The sequence below is a fragment of the Lathamus discolor genome, chromosome 10 (assembly GCF_037157495.1).
Source record: "Lathamus discolor isolate bLatDis1 chromosome 10, bLatDis1.hap1, whole genome shotgun sequence".
NCBI classification, from domain to species: Eukaryota; Metazoa; Chordata; class Aves; order Psittaciformes; family Psittacidae; genus Lathamus; species Lathamus discolor.
In genome coordinates this window covers 8,124,053-8,140,186 of record NC_088893.1, presented here as the reverse complement: position 1 = coordinate 8,140,186, position 16,134 = coordinate 8,124,053, and the positions used below count along the sequence as shown (strand labels likewise).

Genomic DNA, 16,134 nt, shown 5'->3' with positions numbered 1-16,134 from the left:
TCACATATTAACATATAGGGGTAATTGCAAATGGTACTTCTCACAAGTAGTGAGAAAGATGAGAAAACTATATAAAAAAAGTACTAAGTCTTTCCCATGAAAACCTGCTTTTGATTAAAGCTTGTTTGTAATAATGCTATTTACAGCAAGATGTATAGGAATTTTTTCACATATACAAGGCATTTCTAGACCAAGTGAAGTGCAAAGAACACAGCATTTTCTATACAATCAGACAGAAGTATTGAGGACTGAATCGTAAAGGCAAAAGAGCCATGGATCAGCTTTGTTCCACCAGGAAAGACTAACTTGAAACTGAGGATAACCCTGGCAAAGGCAGGGCAGGACCTCACCAGCAAAGGCACCACCCACAGCAGAGTGAGCAGAGCCAGTCTGGTGACAGCCTGTGTCGATGGCCCTGTGATTGCCACACACATGGGAAGTGATGAGGCAAACCCAAGGTCCATCTGGAAAGTCCAGCCAACAAGTCTGGACAAGCGGGGAAGAAGGCTGACCACAGTCCTTCCTAGACCACAGCCCTTCCTAGACCACAGCCCTGAGCTCAGTGAGGTTCCTGGAGCCCTGGACAGGGAGTATGGGTGGAAGTCCCAGGTAGTTAAGACCTACTGGTGCTCTCTGACTCTGGCTGTAGGGATTAAAGACATTTACAGATTAAAGACATACAGATATAGATTAAAGAGAGGTGAAGATATCACTTCTGCAACTATCCACTCTGCTATGGCAGGATCACCACCCACCCCTGCAGCAGTCCCAGGACTACCCCACTCCTCAGCTTGGCAGAGCTGTATGAACTTGGATCAATGTGCCTTCAGCCACAATACCGATTCACAAGAAAAGTGCCTCAGGCAGGACATCCACCAAGGAGGCAGAACAGACATCTAACAGAGAAGATGAGACTCCTTTGGCTATACAGTCTTAATCCTCTATCTTATATCCGGCAGAGCTTGAAGGGAACAGCTACAACACACTTCAGCAGTTACTGGTGCCCTCACTTGTTTGCTGCCACGCTCTTGAAGAGTCTTCTACCCACACTGAGCAGCAGACTGCAGAGCAGATCGAGTGTGTTCACTTGCTTCAGCCACTTCAGCAAAGCCTGACACCTTAGAGCAAGACGCCTGTCACAGCTGCAAAGTTAGCCCAGGTGGCTAACTGCAAGCTAGACAGCACCAGGGATGTTAACTGAATACAACAGTAAAGGTCCTCTGGGCTTCCACTTACTAAGCGTCTAAGCCCTAGGAATGCTTTTAAGTCAAAGCACGTACATTACATTCAATGGACGCAAGTCAGTTTTTCTTAGTGTTGATTCAGCCCAGAATCCTTACTGCAAAAACAAAAAATAGGCCAGTGGCTTTGGCTGCTGTCAGTGCCTTCCAACCAGCTCCGTGGCCCACTGCTTTTTAGAGTTCTCAGTCTATTTTTAATAGCACAGTTAAGAAACAAAAGCTATTTAAAACAAGCAGCATAAAAAAGAAGTATCATTTGCTTCACATGATTATTATGTGCATAGTAATGACAGGAAGACTACTGCAAATGTTTTCCAACTCTTAAAAAAGAGGAATGCTTCCTTCGCAATATATAATTTTGAATTTTAATTTAGATAACTCAGAGTATTTACTGGCAATAAAAATATGCATATTCATGAGATCCGATTTACTATAATCTTTATTTCTGATGTTCTACATCTGTGAATACTTGAAGTACTTGAGTTCGCATTCATGGGCAATTATACAGGAATCTCATAGTAGCAACAGATTGATTTATAGTTAAGAGTTTGTAGCACAGAAAGCCAACTCATTTTCTTGTCAGGCTGTGACAAGAGATTTGGGATTGACACTTCCACTTTCGTTTTTGAACAAATTACTTTTTCTTGTCTAAAAGACATACAAATCAAGGTCATTATAATGAGGGTCAAAACAGTGATTTTTAGATGCATTCACTCTATCACTAGCTCTCAAAGGCCTGAGGAAGGAAGTTAAATAGATGGAGAGTTGAAACATGAAGGTTAGATTCTATGCAAGTGCTTTACAGCAGAAAGATAAACACGCTATTTGGTCATTCCACCATCACACAAGAGCTCCCTCATGCTGGTTTCCACAATGTCTTTTAGAAATTCAAGCACTTATTATGCAAAAGACATTTTTCTTAGAAATCTCTTCATCTGTACCCACTCTTCTTTCCGGTCTTACCTTTCCTGTCATTCATCTCAGCCTTCTGAAGTACAAAGATTCTTCTAATAAAACCAGCTTTAATTGATTTCCAAAGGTAAGTCATAGGGAGAATGAAACAAACCCATAATAGATCAGTGAGAAGTACAACAGGAGAAAGTAGGATGAACACAGCTTTTGATACATGGACCAAGATGATAAAGCTCGTTGATGCATAAAACAGTCCCTCTGTTTTACACTCACACTCCTTCAAATAAAGGAAAATGACTGCAGAGGCTTCCCAGGAAAGCTGTACCCTCTCCTTCCTCTCCCTTTATGCCAATAGGCCGATGAATATTGATGAGGACAGCCATTAACACAGAAAAAGGGAGGATGTGCTAAGTGCTGTTAAAATCGAGTTTGGATGACCATATTTAGAGCAACTCAAGCTCACTATTACTTTGGTGAGTCCACACATAATATTGTTACCAGTATTTAGCCAATGCTCCCAAACAGTAAGAAAACCCCACACATGGACAACTTTTGCCAGACAAAAATCACTCTCATAACTAACCTTTATTTTCCACACAGACTGCTTTCAAGTAAAAGTAATTTCACAGCATTACTCCAACACGTATAATAAAAACATTTCTCATAGCTATACCGCAAAGACCAATCTGAGAGCAAATCCTCCATGCTGTTCATTTCAGGTAACAGGGACCAGAATTTATGCACACCAGATCATAGTTCATTGTTGGGTGCAACTATATTAGACATACCCCTGCATAACAAAAGTACCCTGTTGTGAACAACGGCAGTATTATCTATCATACCTATCAGCTAAACTGCCTCTTTTTTCTGGTCTCACAAATATTACACTAATTTTAACCCAAAATTGCTTTAAAACCCTCTTGTCCTCTACTCCTGACTGATGTGACAAGCTCTAATGCTATGAGTATTATAAAGAAAATGCTGTGCTATAGCGGAAGGTAAAATACTGCCTGGAACAGGTCTCGGTCCTTTGCAATTAGCCACCACTTCAGGTGCAACTCATCCGTCTCCATTTTTTTAAGGAAAGGCATAAAGCACTTCAGAAATAAGGCTCACAGCAAATGCAAAACAAACGTGTTCATAAGCAGAAAAGGTAGAAACAGAGAAACAGAGTCGCACAGGACAAAGGGCGACTTCTTCCACTTAGGCATTCAGATGTAGATTATTAGTATATCTGGCCAAAAGTGGTGCCAGAAATATTGCCTAAGTACTGCATACAACGTTCACCCTTCCTTTCAGGAATATTTTTGAACCACAGACAAGTTGAAACACTTCACACACCAAAAAAAAAACCCAAAGAAACAGAAAAAAACCCCACCACATTCTTCTCAGGATGATTATCACCTAGGCTGTACTGAAATCCTGGACTTCCAAAAGCCATAAAGCCCACCTGCAACTGAACTCTTTCAAGTCCTATGAAGATGCAGAGAGCTTCCTCTCATCTACAATACTGATACATCTTCAACATCTATATATTTAGTGGTAAGCAAAGTTCAGGGCATATCACCTCATCTGTTAGTCACATATCAACATATATTCTCTTTGAGGAGTTGGAAGATCAAATATAGCCAAGAGGTTTGCCTTCCTAAAACCCCTGCACTACAGAAAACATCAGCTCACACCTTTGGAGAATTTTAAGCATTTCAACCAATTCATAGCAATCATCACAAAACTGCTTGAAAGTTTCAGACTGAAGTGGAAACCTACGCCCCCATAGTTTTAAGGAAGCAAGTACTTAAGCACCTTTAAAGGTTCAAAAGAGGCAGCATCCATTACAGGTCTGCAGAACACATCCTTCAGGCATTTCTCAGCCTTTTAAGAAACTGGGATTAACTTTTGATAAAATATCAGATAATGGGACATTTATTGCATAAATAAAAAGTCTCGGGCCTCGAGAACACCCTAAAAAAAAACCTCTCAACAGTGAGCAACTCCCTTCCCTCGCCTGAAGCCGGCTCAGAAGCAGAACACTTTCTGCACCTGGAATAGTTGCGGACGCTGCTTTGTGTGTTTGAAACCACCACCATGTGTTTTCCAACTCCGGTAACATATTTCCTTATCCCAAACAAAAAGAAGAGAAGCTTATGCACACCCTGACCCGAGGCTGACAACCAACCGGAGCTAACGGCTCACCTTCGCATAACCGCGTCAGCTTTCCCGGCGGAAAGAGCGTTTGTTGCTGGGCTCCACCGAGCGCACACCCAGAGCAGGTGGAGGCAGGTGCGTGGGCAGCCGCGCCTGAGCCGCAGCAGAGCCCACCGGGTGTTCCAGCCCGGGGACGGAGGAGCCGTGCTGCTCGCCCCGCCCCGAGCACGCACACCCCGCCGGGCTGCAGTCCCTCGCGGAGCGGCCCCGGCACCTCGTGCTCCGCGGCGCCGAGGCGACGGGCGGAGCCGAGACCTGCTAGGCGGAGGCGCTGCCAACAGAGGCCGCCACTGTGCCTGCACGGCCTGTCTCCTAGCGACGGCATCCCGCCCCGCCCCGCCACCCGCGCTCTGTGATTGGCTGGCCTGGAAGTCTATCAACTCCTAAGCCCCGCCCCGCAGCGGAGCGTTGCGGAGCGCCGCGGGCTGTGTGCGCGGGGCGGTTGGTGCCCGGCGCTCTCCCGATGGTCGCCGGTGCCCGAGGGCCTGGACAGCGCTTTACAGTGAGCCCTCGGCGCCGCCGCCGCTGGTCACAGCGGCTCGGGGCCCTCCCCACCGAGAAGGTAGCGGGGCGACAGGGACAAGGTAAGGCCGCTGGGCTGGGCGCCACCGGCGGTGGGTTCGGGCTCCTCCGTGCTGCCGGCCCGTCCCCTCCGTCCCGCTGACACAGCTGGCAGGTCGCTCGTCCGCCGGCGGAGCCCCTGGGGCGGCGAAGGGCAGGCCCAGGCTTGTCCTGGGGAGGCGGCGCCTGCGCGGTGCGGGACCCGGGCTTGTCCCCGGGGTGCGTAGGGGGCGGGCAGGGCCCTGCGGCGCCCGGGGAGTGCTGCCGGGGGCCCGGCTGTGGAACCCGGTGGCCGAGAGCCGCTCAGCTGCGGTGTCACCTCGCCCCTGGGGTGCGCGGGGTGACCAGGGTTTGGGACGAAGAACATCGCGCCGTTGGGTAAGAGGGCTCGGTCTGTCTAGGGACGGCTTCCCTGCTGAGTAGTTCACATACCTGCAGAGAAAGGTTCTCTCTTGCTTTAGGGACAAGTGTAACTTAGTAAGTTTTCTCCATTTAAGCTGTTTGATATGCTTACATTTGGTTTTTGTTACAGATGATTGAAACGCTTGTAACTACTGAAGCTCAGGAGCTGCTGGACCAGCTCACAGCCCTCTTGGAACAGGAGTCAAGATGTCAGCCAAAGGCCTCTGGCCTGAGGCTGATCGAATCTGCGCACGATCATGGCCTCCGGATGACTGCAAGGCTTCGAGACTTTGAAGTGAAAGACCTTCTCAGCTTAACTCAATTCTTTGGCTTCCATACAGAGACTTTTTCACTAGCTGTGAATTTCTTAGACAGATTCTTGTCAAAAATGAAGGTAAGGCTTTCTGCAGTATAAGCTGTCAGTCAGTGGCTTCTGCTCATTGCAGCCTTATTCCTTTTATAAGTTAAAACATCTTGGCTTTAGATGGCTGAAGGTTAAGCTCCTTCCAGAGGTTCTGATTGCACAAGAGATAAGAAATGGCTTTCCCTGTTCAGATTTTAGTATTGATAAAAAAGATGTTACCTCTAGAGAATACAAGAAGGAGGGCATCAGTTTCAACTTGAGGATGTCCATAGGCTTGGAAATGCAAGCCGTATTCATGGGTTAGATCAAGACAGATTGTCTTGCCTGTTGCATATATACAAGAATGCCTTAAATGACTTACTTTACTGTTTAAACTTACCCATAAGCAATATTAAGCAGTTTGAAGCTGTGCAGCACTTAGAATCTGGTAAAACATTTTGTTAATACTATTCTACCATGCATATGTGGCATGCTGACCTGGGTTGTTTTTAATTGCCTAACAAAACAGGATTACCACTGTGCTATCTGGTCAAGAACAACAGCTTGTTTTCTTTGTGTGTTAAAACAAAAATGAGAAAGCTAGATGGGGTGGTTAGGAAAATGATGATCTCTGAATCCAAAATAAGCAGTAAAAATGGGCACTGTAGTGCCTGTTGAATAAAATAAGGTTTTTGTATATATATATGTGTGTGTGTGTGTATAGAAAAAAGTAAAAAAAAAAACCCAAACATTTCTTTCTTTTCTTTGCATAAGTCAATATGTTGCACACTTTAAGCCCTCAAAACTTCTAATTGGGCTATTATCGAACCTCATTAAGAAAACAGTCCTACCTCAATCAAAATACATTGTTCTACAGTCTTGCTTTTTTAGATGAATGAGGCAGAACTTGCAGTGTGTAATGGTCTTATCATTCAGTTAAATAAAGATAATAATATAAGTAGATAAAAGACATTTCTCCATCTTCAAAAACAGAACACCCCAGTCTGCCCCCCTTAATTTTCTTTCCTAATATACATTGGCCCTACATGTATTGACATGGCTGATCAAAGGCTTTCCTCTTTAAAGTTAACAAACAACAATTCACTTTTCCTTAGGTACAGCCTAAACACTTGGGCTGTGTTGGACTCAGCTGCTTCTACTTGGCTGTGAAGGCATCAGAAGAAGAGAGAAATGTTCCTCTAGCCACTGATTTAATTCGTATAAGCCAGTACAGATTCACTGTTTCTGATATGATGAGAATGGAAAAAATTGTATTGGAGAAGCTGTGTTGGAAAGTCAAAGCTACAACAGCCTTCCAGTTTTTACAACTGTATCACTCACTCATTCATGAGAACTTAAGCTGTGAAAGGTAATATATATAATACTTTTTTTAGCTATGACTGCATATGATCAGGAAGCCTATGTAGAAAAGTAATCAGGGAAATAACTTGAGTAAATGGCCTTTCTATAGTTAAAAACCCCACAAACTTTACCCCTTACTGGTGTAGATATCATAAATGTGAATATCTGTGGCTTAATGTTACTTCGGTTTTTAAAGTTGTTTGCATAAGTTGATCCAAAGAGTATTCCTCTCTGAGCCAAAAACCAAACTTGCTCAATAACGATGGTATAATAAATCTCTGCTTATGCTGTGCTAAGTATTGCCTCATTGCAACGATTTCAAAAGCTGGCTTAGAAAAAGATTCCTTTTGCTAGTAAGCAATAAAATTCCTGTTGATAAGCCTATTTTAACAGTATGGTTCTCCCCAGTGTACCACAAGATTTATTTTTAACATTAGGGCTGCCAAAACTGAACACCTGTTTGACTGTAACCCTAGAATTTCTGGGACAAATGAGGCCTTTGTTTAGATAACAACATTCTTCCTGCAGCTCTGAGTTCCCAAGGGTGGTGCTGCCTTGATCAAGCTTGCATTCTTTTTTTACATTCACTCATATGTTTTTATTACAGGAGAAAATACCTTAATTTTGAGAGACTTGAGACCCATCTTAAGGCTTGTCACTGCAGAATCATGTTTTCTAAAGCCAAGGTAAATGTCTTGAAAGCTCAAAGACAATGAAGCTAGTGAAACTTAACAAAGCAGTGTTTAAAAACTTTTTCTGTCTCTCCAGCCCTCTGTCTTGGCACTGTCTATTATGGCTCTAGAGATAGAAGAACAAAAACTGCTGGAGCTGACAGAGGCATTGGAATTTCTGCAGTTGCATTCCAAGGTATATATAAAGATTCAGAGGAGGAAGAAAGAAAAATGCATGCAAGTGCCTACACAGAGGAAAAGGGGGAGATCCTCTGGCATACTGGTTTCTTTTGTGGCTTTGTTGGGATTTTGTTTGTTTGGGTTTGGTTTTGCTTTGGTTTCATGGCTTTTTTTCCATTTGGCTTGGGATCTCTGGTTTCCTATCTTCTATAAAGAAGCTGAACGTACATGTATGACTAAGGATTTAATGAATTACATAAGATTCTGTTTTGCTCTCTAGATAAACAACAGAGATTTGACCTTCTGGAAGGAGCTGGTGCTGAAGTGCCTTACAGAATATTCCTCAAGCAAGTGTTCCAAGCCAAATGTCCAGAAATTAAAATGGATTGTGTCTGGACGTACAGCACGGCAGCTTAAACATAGCTACTACAGAATAGCACATCTTCCTACAATTCCAGAGACCAGCTCATAATAGGTAACTTCTTTTAAAACCAGCTTCTGATTGTGTAGAAGTAATTAGCTGTTAACTACCTCGAAGTTTCTTATTCTGTATAAGTAACCTCTTGAAGACATGTAACATAAACATAGTAGGCCTGTTATAGAGGCTGGTCTGTTCTCATGTTCATGCTTGAGCCAGTGCTGTACCTAAAGAAGTGGCAACCTAATATATAAACACTGGAAAAAGAACTGATCCTCTGGTGTGCTGTGGGAGCAGAAATGTGTTATACAGACATTGGGACCTTATGCAAACTAAAATGTGGAATAAACCTGGTAAAAAGGCAGAGAAAAAGCTTGGTTTGCCCCTATCCTAAAAAGAATCAGCTAAGAGGAAACAGTTTGCCTATTAAAATGAGTTTCTTTTAATCTTTCACTTAAACCACTTAAAAGGAAGACAGTTCAGTAGTTTTACTTGTGTAACTGTCTGATTAGTTAAGTCTAAAAACTCTAATTCAGTTATTCATATTACTGGGTTTTTTTTACTCTGTAGAAACTGTGAACTACTTCCTTATCTAGACTCTTAATTCCAAAGGTTACGTATTTTCTATAACAGCTGTCTTGTTGTTGTCTTGCAATATTGAAGTCTGATGCTTTGTTTAGGTCTTGTAGAAAGCCTTCAGTTGACTGGTTTGGATTTTTTTACAGGAATACAGTAAAATGAGGGGAGAACTATGCTGTGACCTTGTCAACAGACACATGAATATTAAAGAAATGAAGTCTGAAACTTGATCTTAATAAAGGAGAACTCAACTCATGGAAAGAATATGTAACATCTCAGACTAAGGATCCTTCCAGCAAATACGTTCTTTTCATGATGATTACAATAATATTCAGTGTCGGTTTTCAGCCTTATTTGTTAGACTGTTTAGTGAAATACTACAATACTGATACATGGAATTTTAATACCTTATAGTTTGCAGAGCAGCTTGTGTAGTCTAACTTTGGTTTACTGTAAGTGCAGGTACTGAATTATTTAATTTTAAAAATCTGGTTCCAAAGATTACATGACACTAGCACAGTGCTGCAGTGTGTTAAACTAAAGACTAATCGTGCTCAATACTGATGACGGTGGCAAATGCCTGTTGGTCCACCTAACTAGCTGTTTGGGCAGTGTCACATGGTCCATATGTTCCTGCTGGGCAGGACACTGGCCTTCTACGATAGACACGTTAAAAACTAGGCCATGTGATACCTGACAGATATGTCAAGTAGCTAAAGCAGGAGAAGAGTTCATTGCCTTATAAAAGGGTAGTCACTAACCCAGCATCATTAACTTCAGTGTCTTGTAAGAAGGGTAGCTTACTGAGATTAGGAACTGTATCATAGAGTGTAAAAGCTTCGTGATACTTGATGAACGCTGAGGGAGTGTACTGGGTCACCTACCCTAAAGCTGACATCTCCAAAGTCTCACTGTACAAGAGGTAAAAGCTGATGCTTAACAGGTACATTTTTACAGGCACAGTAAGAGCAGGGCTAATACCCCATCCTGACCTGTACATAGGAAGAATTGAGAAACACTGAAGATTGCTTCAGCTCTGATCTCTCTAATGATAAGCTGCTTAAAATACAACTGTGTTTTTCTGAAGACCAGATCAGTACTTGAAGTGTATCATGGTTCTAGTGCTAACAAGGAAGAGAGTAATAAGAATGTATTACTGTATGTAAGATGAATAGAGGTTGAGGGAATGTTGCTAATGACCTCTTGATGCTGCATCACAGTGGAGCAGAGGCTGTTAGCGATGGGTTGTTAGTAATGGATAGTCATATGAACTGACTTAGTGGAGAAGGAGAGATGAGAATGTTCTGAATTCAGAGTGGTCTCAGGTGTTAGCCAGGCAACCCTTCCCTTTTTATGGTGAGGGGGAAACCATTCTTTCAATATCTCAAATTAGTTAAGCCTTTCATAGAAGACTTCATACCAAAGCTCTGTATTGGACAAATCAAACTCTCTCATGAACTCATGGGTGATTGCACCGCATAACATGTAATTGGGTTTTTACTACTCCCAGTACTATTGTGCTGGCCTGCGAAAAGCATGCAACTGATTCGGACAAAGATGTGGTCAGTCTGCTGGGAGAGATGGTGAAGATACAGTGTGCAGTTCTAATTGTCATGTCTCAATATTAAAATATGGACCTTTCAATTAAACATTGAAACGTGCTTACCTGTGTGACTTTTCCCATTTGTTAGAAAACATCCTAGCAGAAAGCCTATGAAGTGACTTATCTCTGAACAGTACGTAAGAGATTATGGAGATATTTTCAAATTTTTAATTAAGAGGTTGAAGCTGCATGGGAAAGGCTGGAGAACCAACAGGAGAAACTCAAGATACTTGACAAAAATTATCACAACTTGGCCCACAATTACTCTTAAATCCTTTGAGATCCTTTTAATTTCATCTGTATTCTTCTAAAACTGGAGGCCTGTAACTTGCAGGATATGATCAAAGTAGCTAACCCAGTAGTTCAAACCTCTTCTTTTAAAACAATTCAGAATTGTGATGCCAGAGTACATTCTAAACAGCTGTCCTTTCTTTGACTTAGCTGTAGGGTGACTTTCATGCTATTTCATAAAGCAGAGACTATGGGAATGTTTAGCTTTGAAGTGCACATAGCAAACGTAAGTTCATGCACTGAGGTATCAGATGACATGCTAAACTTCTGTAAGTAAAAGACATACACAACCACCCTGTGCAAACCAACTGCTGTAAAAAATACTATTTCACAGGACAGTACTTCAGCATTTTTGTGCAACGTTAACTGTTTTCTGTTTCTCTGTCTTCAGTTAATTTTGCACCAGTCTTGTTCATTTCTTAACTATAGCATCCACCTTCTGTACTAGGATCATGGTAAAGGCACAGAACTTCATTGCCAGACATCAGCATTTGATACCACACTACTTTACTTTGCATAGTAAGGCAAGCTCTCAACAACCCAAGCACAGTGTATGGACCTACTTCACATTCTGTAAAGATGACATGAGTAGAAGGAGCACACTATTTCAGGACTATTAATGCTTGCTTGTTCTTACAAGAAAGCAGTGGATGCAATTAAAATGATATCATTCATCCCCAACTATTGCTTTATTTTTGCCATGTGCCAACTGAAATAATGGTGCAATTTTAGAAATAAGGCTCAGCAGCATGATGCACAGCTGCTTGCAATTTATCTCCAGTGAGACTTCTCCTTAGGACTTAAATATAGGCAATAGTTGTGTTCAGACTACAACAGGATATGGCAATCATGTTTTCCTCCTCTGTTAGCGTGTTTTACCCAGCCTTCATCCTGTGGTCGGAGTGCTTCTCAGCTCCGTATTGCTGTGGTTGGAGAGCTTCTCAGCTGCATCCTTAACAATGCGTAGAAAATTCCTGATACATAATTGGCACATATAACATATTATATGATGCAACAGCCAAGTTTAAAATGTGGTATTAAGTTTAAAAACTGTATCTATAAAAATTTACAGCTTCTTAGATAGCAGCATAGTGCTGTATGTTGGGAATGAGTAGATGCAAGATACCATTCCCTACTTAGGGACCTCCTATTCCTTTCGAAAGTAATCACATTCTCTTAGTTTCAAAATCTTAAGTATTTATACTGAAAGGCTGTATTACATCAACACATAAAATTATTTATATATCAGAGTTTCACCTGACCTTTCAGTTTTCTAGTGTCATTTACCTGGTAACACGTAGCAATCATTAGTGCTGTACTTGACAGCACAGTGGATTGTAGAATCTTATCCACGGCAAGATGCTGTGGTAATTTTATTTAAATCGCTTTTTTAGAGTAACATTTATGGGTTTTCCGAGGGCTGCTACAGAGGGAAAGTGTAAGTGTAGCCATCCTAATATCTTTCCCATTGCAAGTTAAGAGAAAATATTTAATATCTTGCTTATAACCTTTATTCTGCAACAGTGAATAAGGTATTTCTGCATAAAGACAAGTGGCATATTTATAACTGACCAGTTTAATATGCTGTTTCTAAAAAGAAAAATAAAACCCAAACCCACCTGCTTCAAGATGTTACTTTTTGTTGTACGCCTTTCTCTATAGTTTGTCCCTTGGTATTAGAAAGTTATCACAGTTTATAAATCAGCTGGTAATACTTTGTCTTCATTCTACTGGAAGAGATCTTTCTCTTCACCGAAGTAATTACTTGACATCAATCCACTGAAGAGATCACTGACGCCTTCACCAGCTACACGATTCCAGTCCTTACGTGCAACACGAAATTTCTCTCAGGGAACACAGATAAAAGCAGTTTACTTTTCAAGACTAGAAAAGTCCGGTCCTCCTTTGCTGTAATTTCCAGAAATTTCTGCCCCACTGAAGTCAAATCCAGGGTTCTGATGGAGGTAAAAGAAAAGTTTAATTGATGCATTATTCATAATAAAAATATTTTAAAACCCCAAACTGTTTCTGTTAATACTCTGCTATTGTAGCAAGGACATAACAATGATCAACTTGTCATCTGTTTGACATGGCACTGAAATTCATGGAAAATGTATCGACACATAAACCTTGAATTGCAACAGTTTGGCTGCATACTGCTGAAGTGACTTTGTGATGCTGTTCTCAATTTGACGAGGAGTTAGGTCTCCCAGTAAAAAAATATCAAGGAAAGTTGATGAAAAAGTCTGGCCTCTAGTGTTCCTTGATATTACAATTTGAAAATAGAAGTACCTGTCATGCTGGATAACAAGTCTCATAAATACTATGTTCCTTGTTGTGGCGTGTAGTGTGCTGATTCAGCTGTTAAGTAAGAAGTTGTAATCCTACAACTCTGCAGACACTCATAGAAATACCTGTGTGCTAAAGGTGTACCAAAACAATTTAAACAATTTCAGTAAAAGGGCAAGGAAAATATTTTCCAGCTAACTATTCTACATTATCCAATGTTATAAGCCAACATATTCAAAACAGCTTAATGCTAGAAGTGGGTTGTAAACACGGCTATGTCATAATTCTATATAATAACAAATTGTGTGTAGCCTAACTTAAGTGAAAAGTCATCAGTATTGTGAAACAAGCCCTAAAACAGCAGCACCATCCCCTAACCCATCTTAACTTTTCATAAAACCTTCAGACTACAGACAGAATAACCTCTTGAAAGTACACTGACCAGCCTCATGAGTATTCTCTATATATACTGAACTACAATATATGCTTCCACAGCACTGGACAACAGAACAATTTTGCTCAGCTTTCATGGCCATGACCCCGATTGGCAAACGCAAAATATAAGGAGTAATTCTGGTCCTTTAACTTGCCTCTTTTTGGAATCGCTCCAGTGTAAGTTTCCTTTGCATCTGGTCCTGTACCCAAGGATCAGCTGCATATTCGTTTTCTAACAGAGACGTCCAACAATTTCCAGCATCTCGGTTTGTCTTCATTAGAACAATTTGTATCAGCTTCCTATCTTCTGTTGAATGAAAACACACATAAACCAACCATTAAACTCAGTCTTATGCACTAGGCTTTTTTGTTGTTTTGGTGAATTTACCATTAAAAAGTACAGATTTTTTTTTTTTTTTGTGAATTTAAATTCTTAACACCAAGAGGGTTCTTGATAGATAAATACACATTAACAAGAACTGGAAAGGCTGAAGCAAAGATGGCCTATACAGCCATTTCTCTCCTTTCTGGCCTGTAAAATGCTGAAGCTAATTTAAGGGATTAAAACACACTTTGTCAGTACTTCTACTGCAAACATAAACTAACCTTTGAGATAGGTTCACAACATATAAAAGATCTAATTAAGTAATATGTATACCTCGGCTAAAGCAATAAAGAAACACTTGAGGTCAAGCTTTACAGAGAAAATACCAATAAAAGCCAGAATAGTTTTAGCACCATATGGAATCCTAATCAATTTATTTAAACACAGACAGTACGCCTATAGACAACATATTGGAAGTACATTTCAAAGGTGACACGTAGGATGTCTGGTTCTACTTCTTTGAATAAATACAGTATTAGCAAGTGTATTTTGAAGATTATTCACATACTGGAAAAGGCTTCATGATGCTTGTTTACACTTTCAGTTTTCATATTTAAGTTGCTAAATTAGTAATAAATATTTAGAATAAATATTGAATGGAAAACAAAATCCATGATAAGAGGATTGAGAGGCACATTCCACAGATGTGATTACCAAAACCCACAATAATTTGATCACTTTACAATAACAATAATAACAATTAGAGCAGCTTTTTTTCTTTTCTCATTAGCTGCAGGTATTTTAGTGTGACTTTTAGATTGGTTTTTGATTCTCTTGGACTGTAGGTTTTGTCACCCATCCCAAAACTTGAATGCATATAATGTCACCTATCCCAAAACCATAATGCATAAAAGAAGACGACCCAAGAAAAGCAACAATTACGGAGAGGCATAACTATATAACTATCAGACCGTATGACTACACTGTAATTGTCAGCTTTAACAAGGGTTTGCAGAAAAACACCCACTATATGGAAGTGTTTGTAATTCATTGACTACTAGCTTCCAGACACAGCATCTGTAAGGCTTCTGTACTACCTCAGTTCCTTGGTCTGGCCATAGTGGCTGGGTTTTTTACAAGGCTATGTACAGGGAAGACAGTAATCTCTCCTATTACAAAAAAAAAGGGGGGTAAAACTTCTGCAGCATATTTTGAGATGTCCCACTGCACTCATAATGCCCTCTCAGACAGAGGTTATTACCTAATGTCCATGTTCCTTCATCAGTTACTGTCGAGTCAAAAAGTTTACCCTGCAAAAGACACATACAGTATTACAAATCTGGAAAACCTGCTCAGCATCTAGGTGCCACTGAATTGCCAAGTTTTCCTCCCAACTTCCCGTCTTGTTTTCTACTGAACATGGATAGGGTGGTCTCGCCCTGTAAGCACAGGCTTGCACACAGGCCATCAAAGAATCATTTTTTGTTACACAATTATTTTTTTGTGTACACACGAACAAAACAAAACAAAAAGCTTTCGTTACACGATTCTGTCTTTTTTAATGAAGCATTTACCACACAGACCCTGTTTCAGTACCTCAGGGCAGTGGAAGGGCTCTTCTCAGAGTAATGACTTTTGTAATGGGTTGCTATGAAAACGTCAAGGGTAACGTATAGCTGCGGTGCCATGAGGTACGTGCCCCACGCCGGTAAGAGCTGAGCAGGGTTACTGGCGCTCGGCAGCACCCACACGCTGCCCCAGCACAACCCAAGGCAGGCAAACCCAAGGAATTTGTTGGCTTTGTTTTTCCGATCGTCTTTAAAAGTCTGACAAAACTATTCTGATGCATTTCGCTTTTGATGTACCAAAATGCCCACAGACGCGGGCGGGGCACTGAGGCATCTCATCCCCGTCACGCAGCGGGGCGCTCCGCGCCGGCAGCGGCTGATAAGGAGCGGTGCCGACCCCGTCCCCGCCGCGCCGGCCCGGTACCTGCAGCACGTCCTGGCCCCGCACGGACAGCGCGATGTGCTGGCTCTGCAGGTCGCAGCAGATGTCCTTCGCGCGGGTGCCCGGCGGCACCTGCACCTCAATAAACACCTCCTCCAGGGTCTGGTACCAGCGGCCCCAGGGCGTCCCGCAGGGCACCACCCCGCTGCGCTCCTCGAACGGAGCCGACATGGGGGACAGGACGCAGCAGCACGACGCGAGATCACCGCCCCGCCAGGCCGGGCGGGCAGGGCTGCGCATGCGCAGGGCTCAGCCGCCGCTAGCCTCGCCCCCTTGCGCAACACTAGAACGGCAAGGCGTCTGCGGC

The 16,134-nt window shown here is 41.9% G+C and overlaps 2 protein-coding genes and 1 long non-coding RNA gene across 5 annotated transcripts in view; 1 reads left to right on the top strand and 2 right to left on the bottom strand.

Annotated features, from left to right (window-relative positions):
• Positions 1-4,627, bottom strand: part of LOC136020121 (uncharacterized) — a 65,942-nt gene extending 61,315 nt beyond the window's left edge. Inside the window, exon 1 of the long non-coding RNA XR_010615197.1 lies at positions 4,347-4,627. This is a non-coding gene — a long non-coding RNA (uncharacterized LOC136020121). The remainder of the gene's footprint in view (positions 1-4,346) is intronic.
• Positions 4,628-4,735: 108 nt separating this feature from the next.
• On the top strand, positions 4,736-10,535 carry CCNG1 (cyclin G1). Of its 2 annotated transcripts, none has more exons than XM_065690843.1 (7): positions 4,736-4,942; positions 5,452-5,715; positions 6,780-7,033; positions 7,634-7,712; positions 7,795-7,893; positions 8,158-8,352; positions 9,021-10,535. In XM_065690843.1, exons 2-6 carry the CDS (start codon positions 5,452-5,454, stop codon positions 8,347-8,349), a joined length of 888 nt encoding a protein of 295 aa, XP_065546915.1. In that variant the 5' UTR covers positions 4,736-4,942; the 3' UTR covers positions 8,350-8,352; positions 9,021-10,535. The 2 variants fall into 2 exon arrangements, with proteins under 2 accessions (XP_065546915.1, XP_065546916.1); XM_065690844.1 differs by lacking the exon at positions 4,736-4,942 and adding an exon at positions 5,121-5,297.
• Positions 10,536-10,631: 96 nt separating this feature from the next.
• On the bottom strand, positions 10,632-16,074 carry NUDCD2 (NudC domain containing 2). Of its 2 annotated transcripts, XR_010615196.1 has the most exons (5): positions 15,810-16,074; positions 15,079-15,127; positions 13,648-13,799; positions 12,388-12,723; positions 10,632-11,742 (listed from the first exon to the last, which is right to left on the bottom strand). XR_010615196.1 is itself a non-coding variant. In XM_065690845.1 (4 exons), the coding sequence occupies exons 1-4, from the start codon at positions 16,065-16,067 to the stop codon at positions 12,640-12,642; spliced, it is 543 nt and encodes a 180-aa protein (XP_065546917.1). In that variant the 5' UTR covers positions 16,068-16,074; the 3' UTR covers positions 11,259-12,639. The 2 variants fall into 2 exon arrangements, 1 of the variants encoding a protein (XP_065546917.1); XM_065690845.1 differs by having other exon boundaries at positions 11,259-12,723.
• Positions 16,075-16,134: the final 60 nt, after the last annotated feature.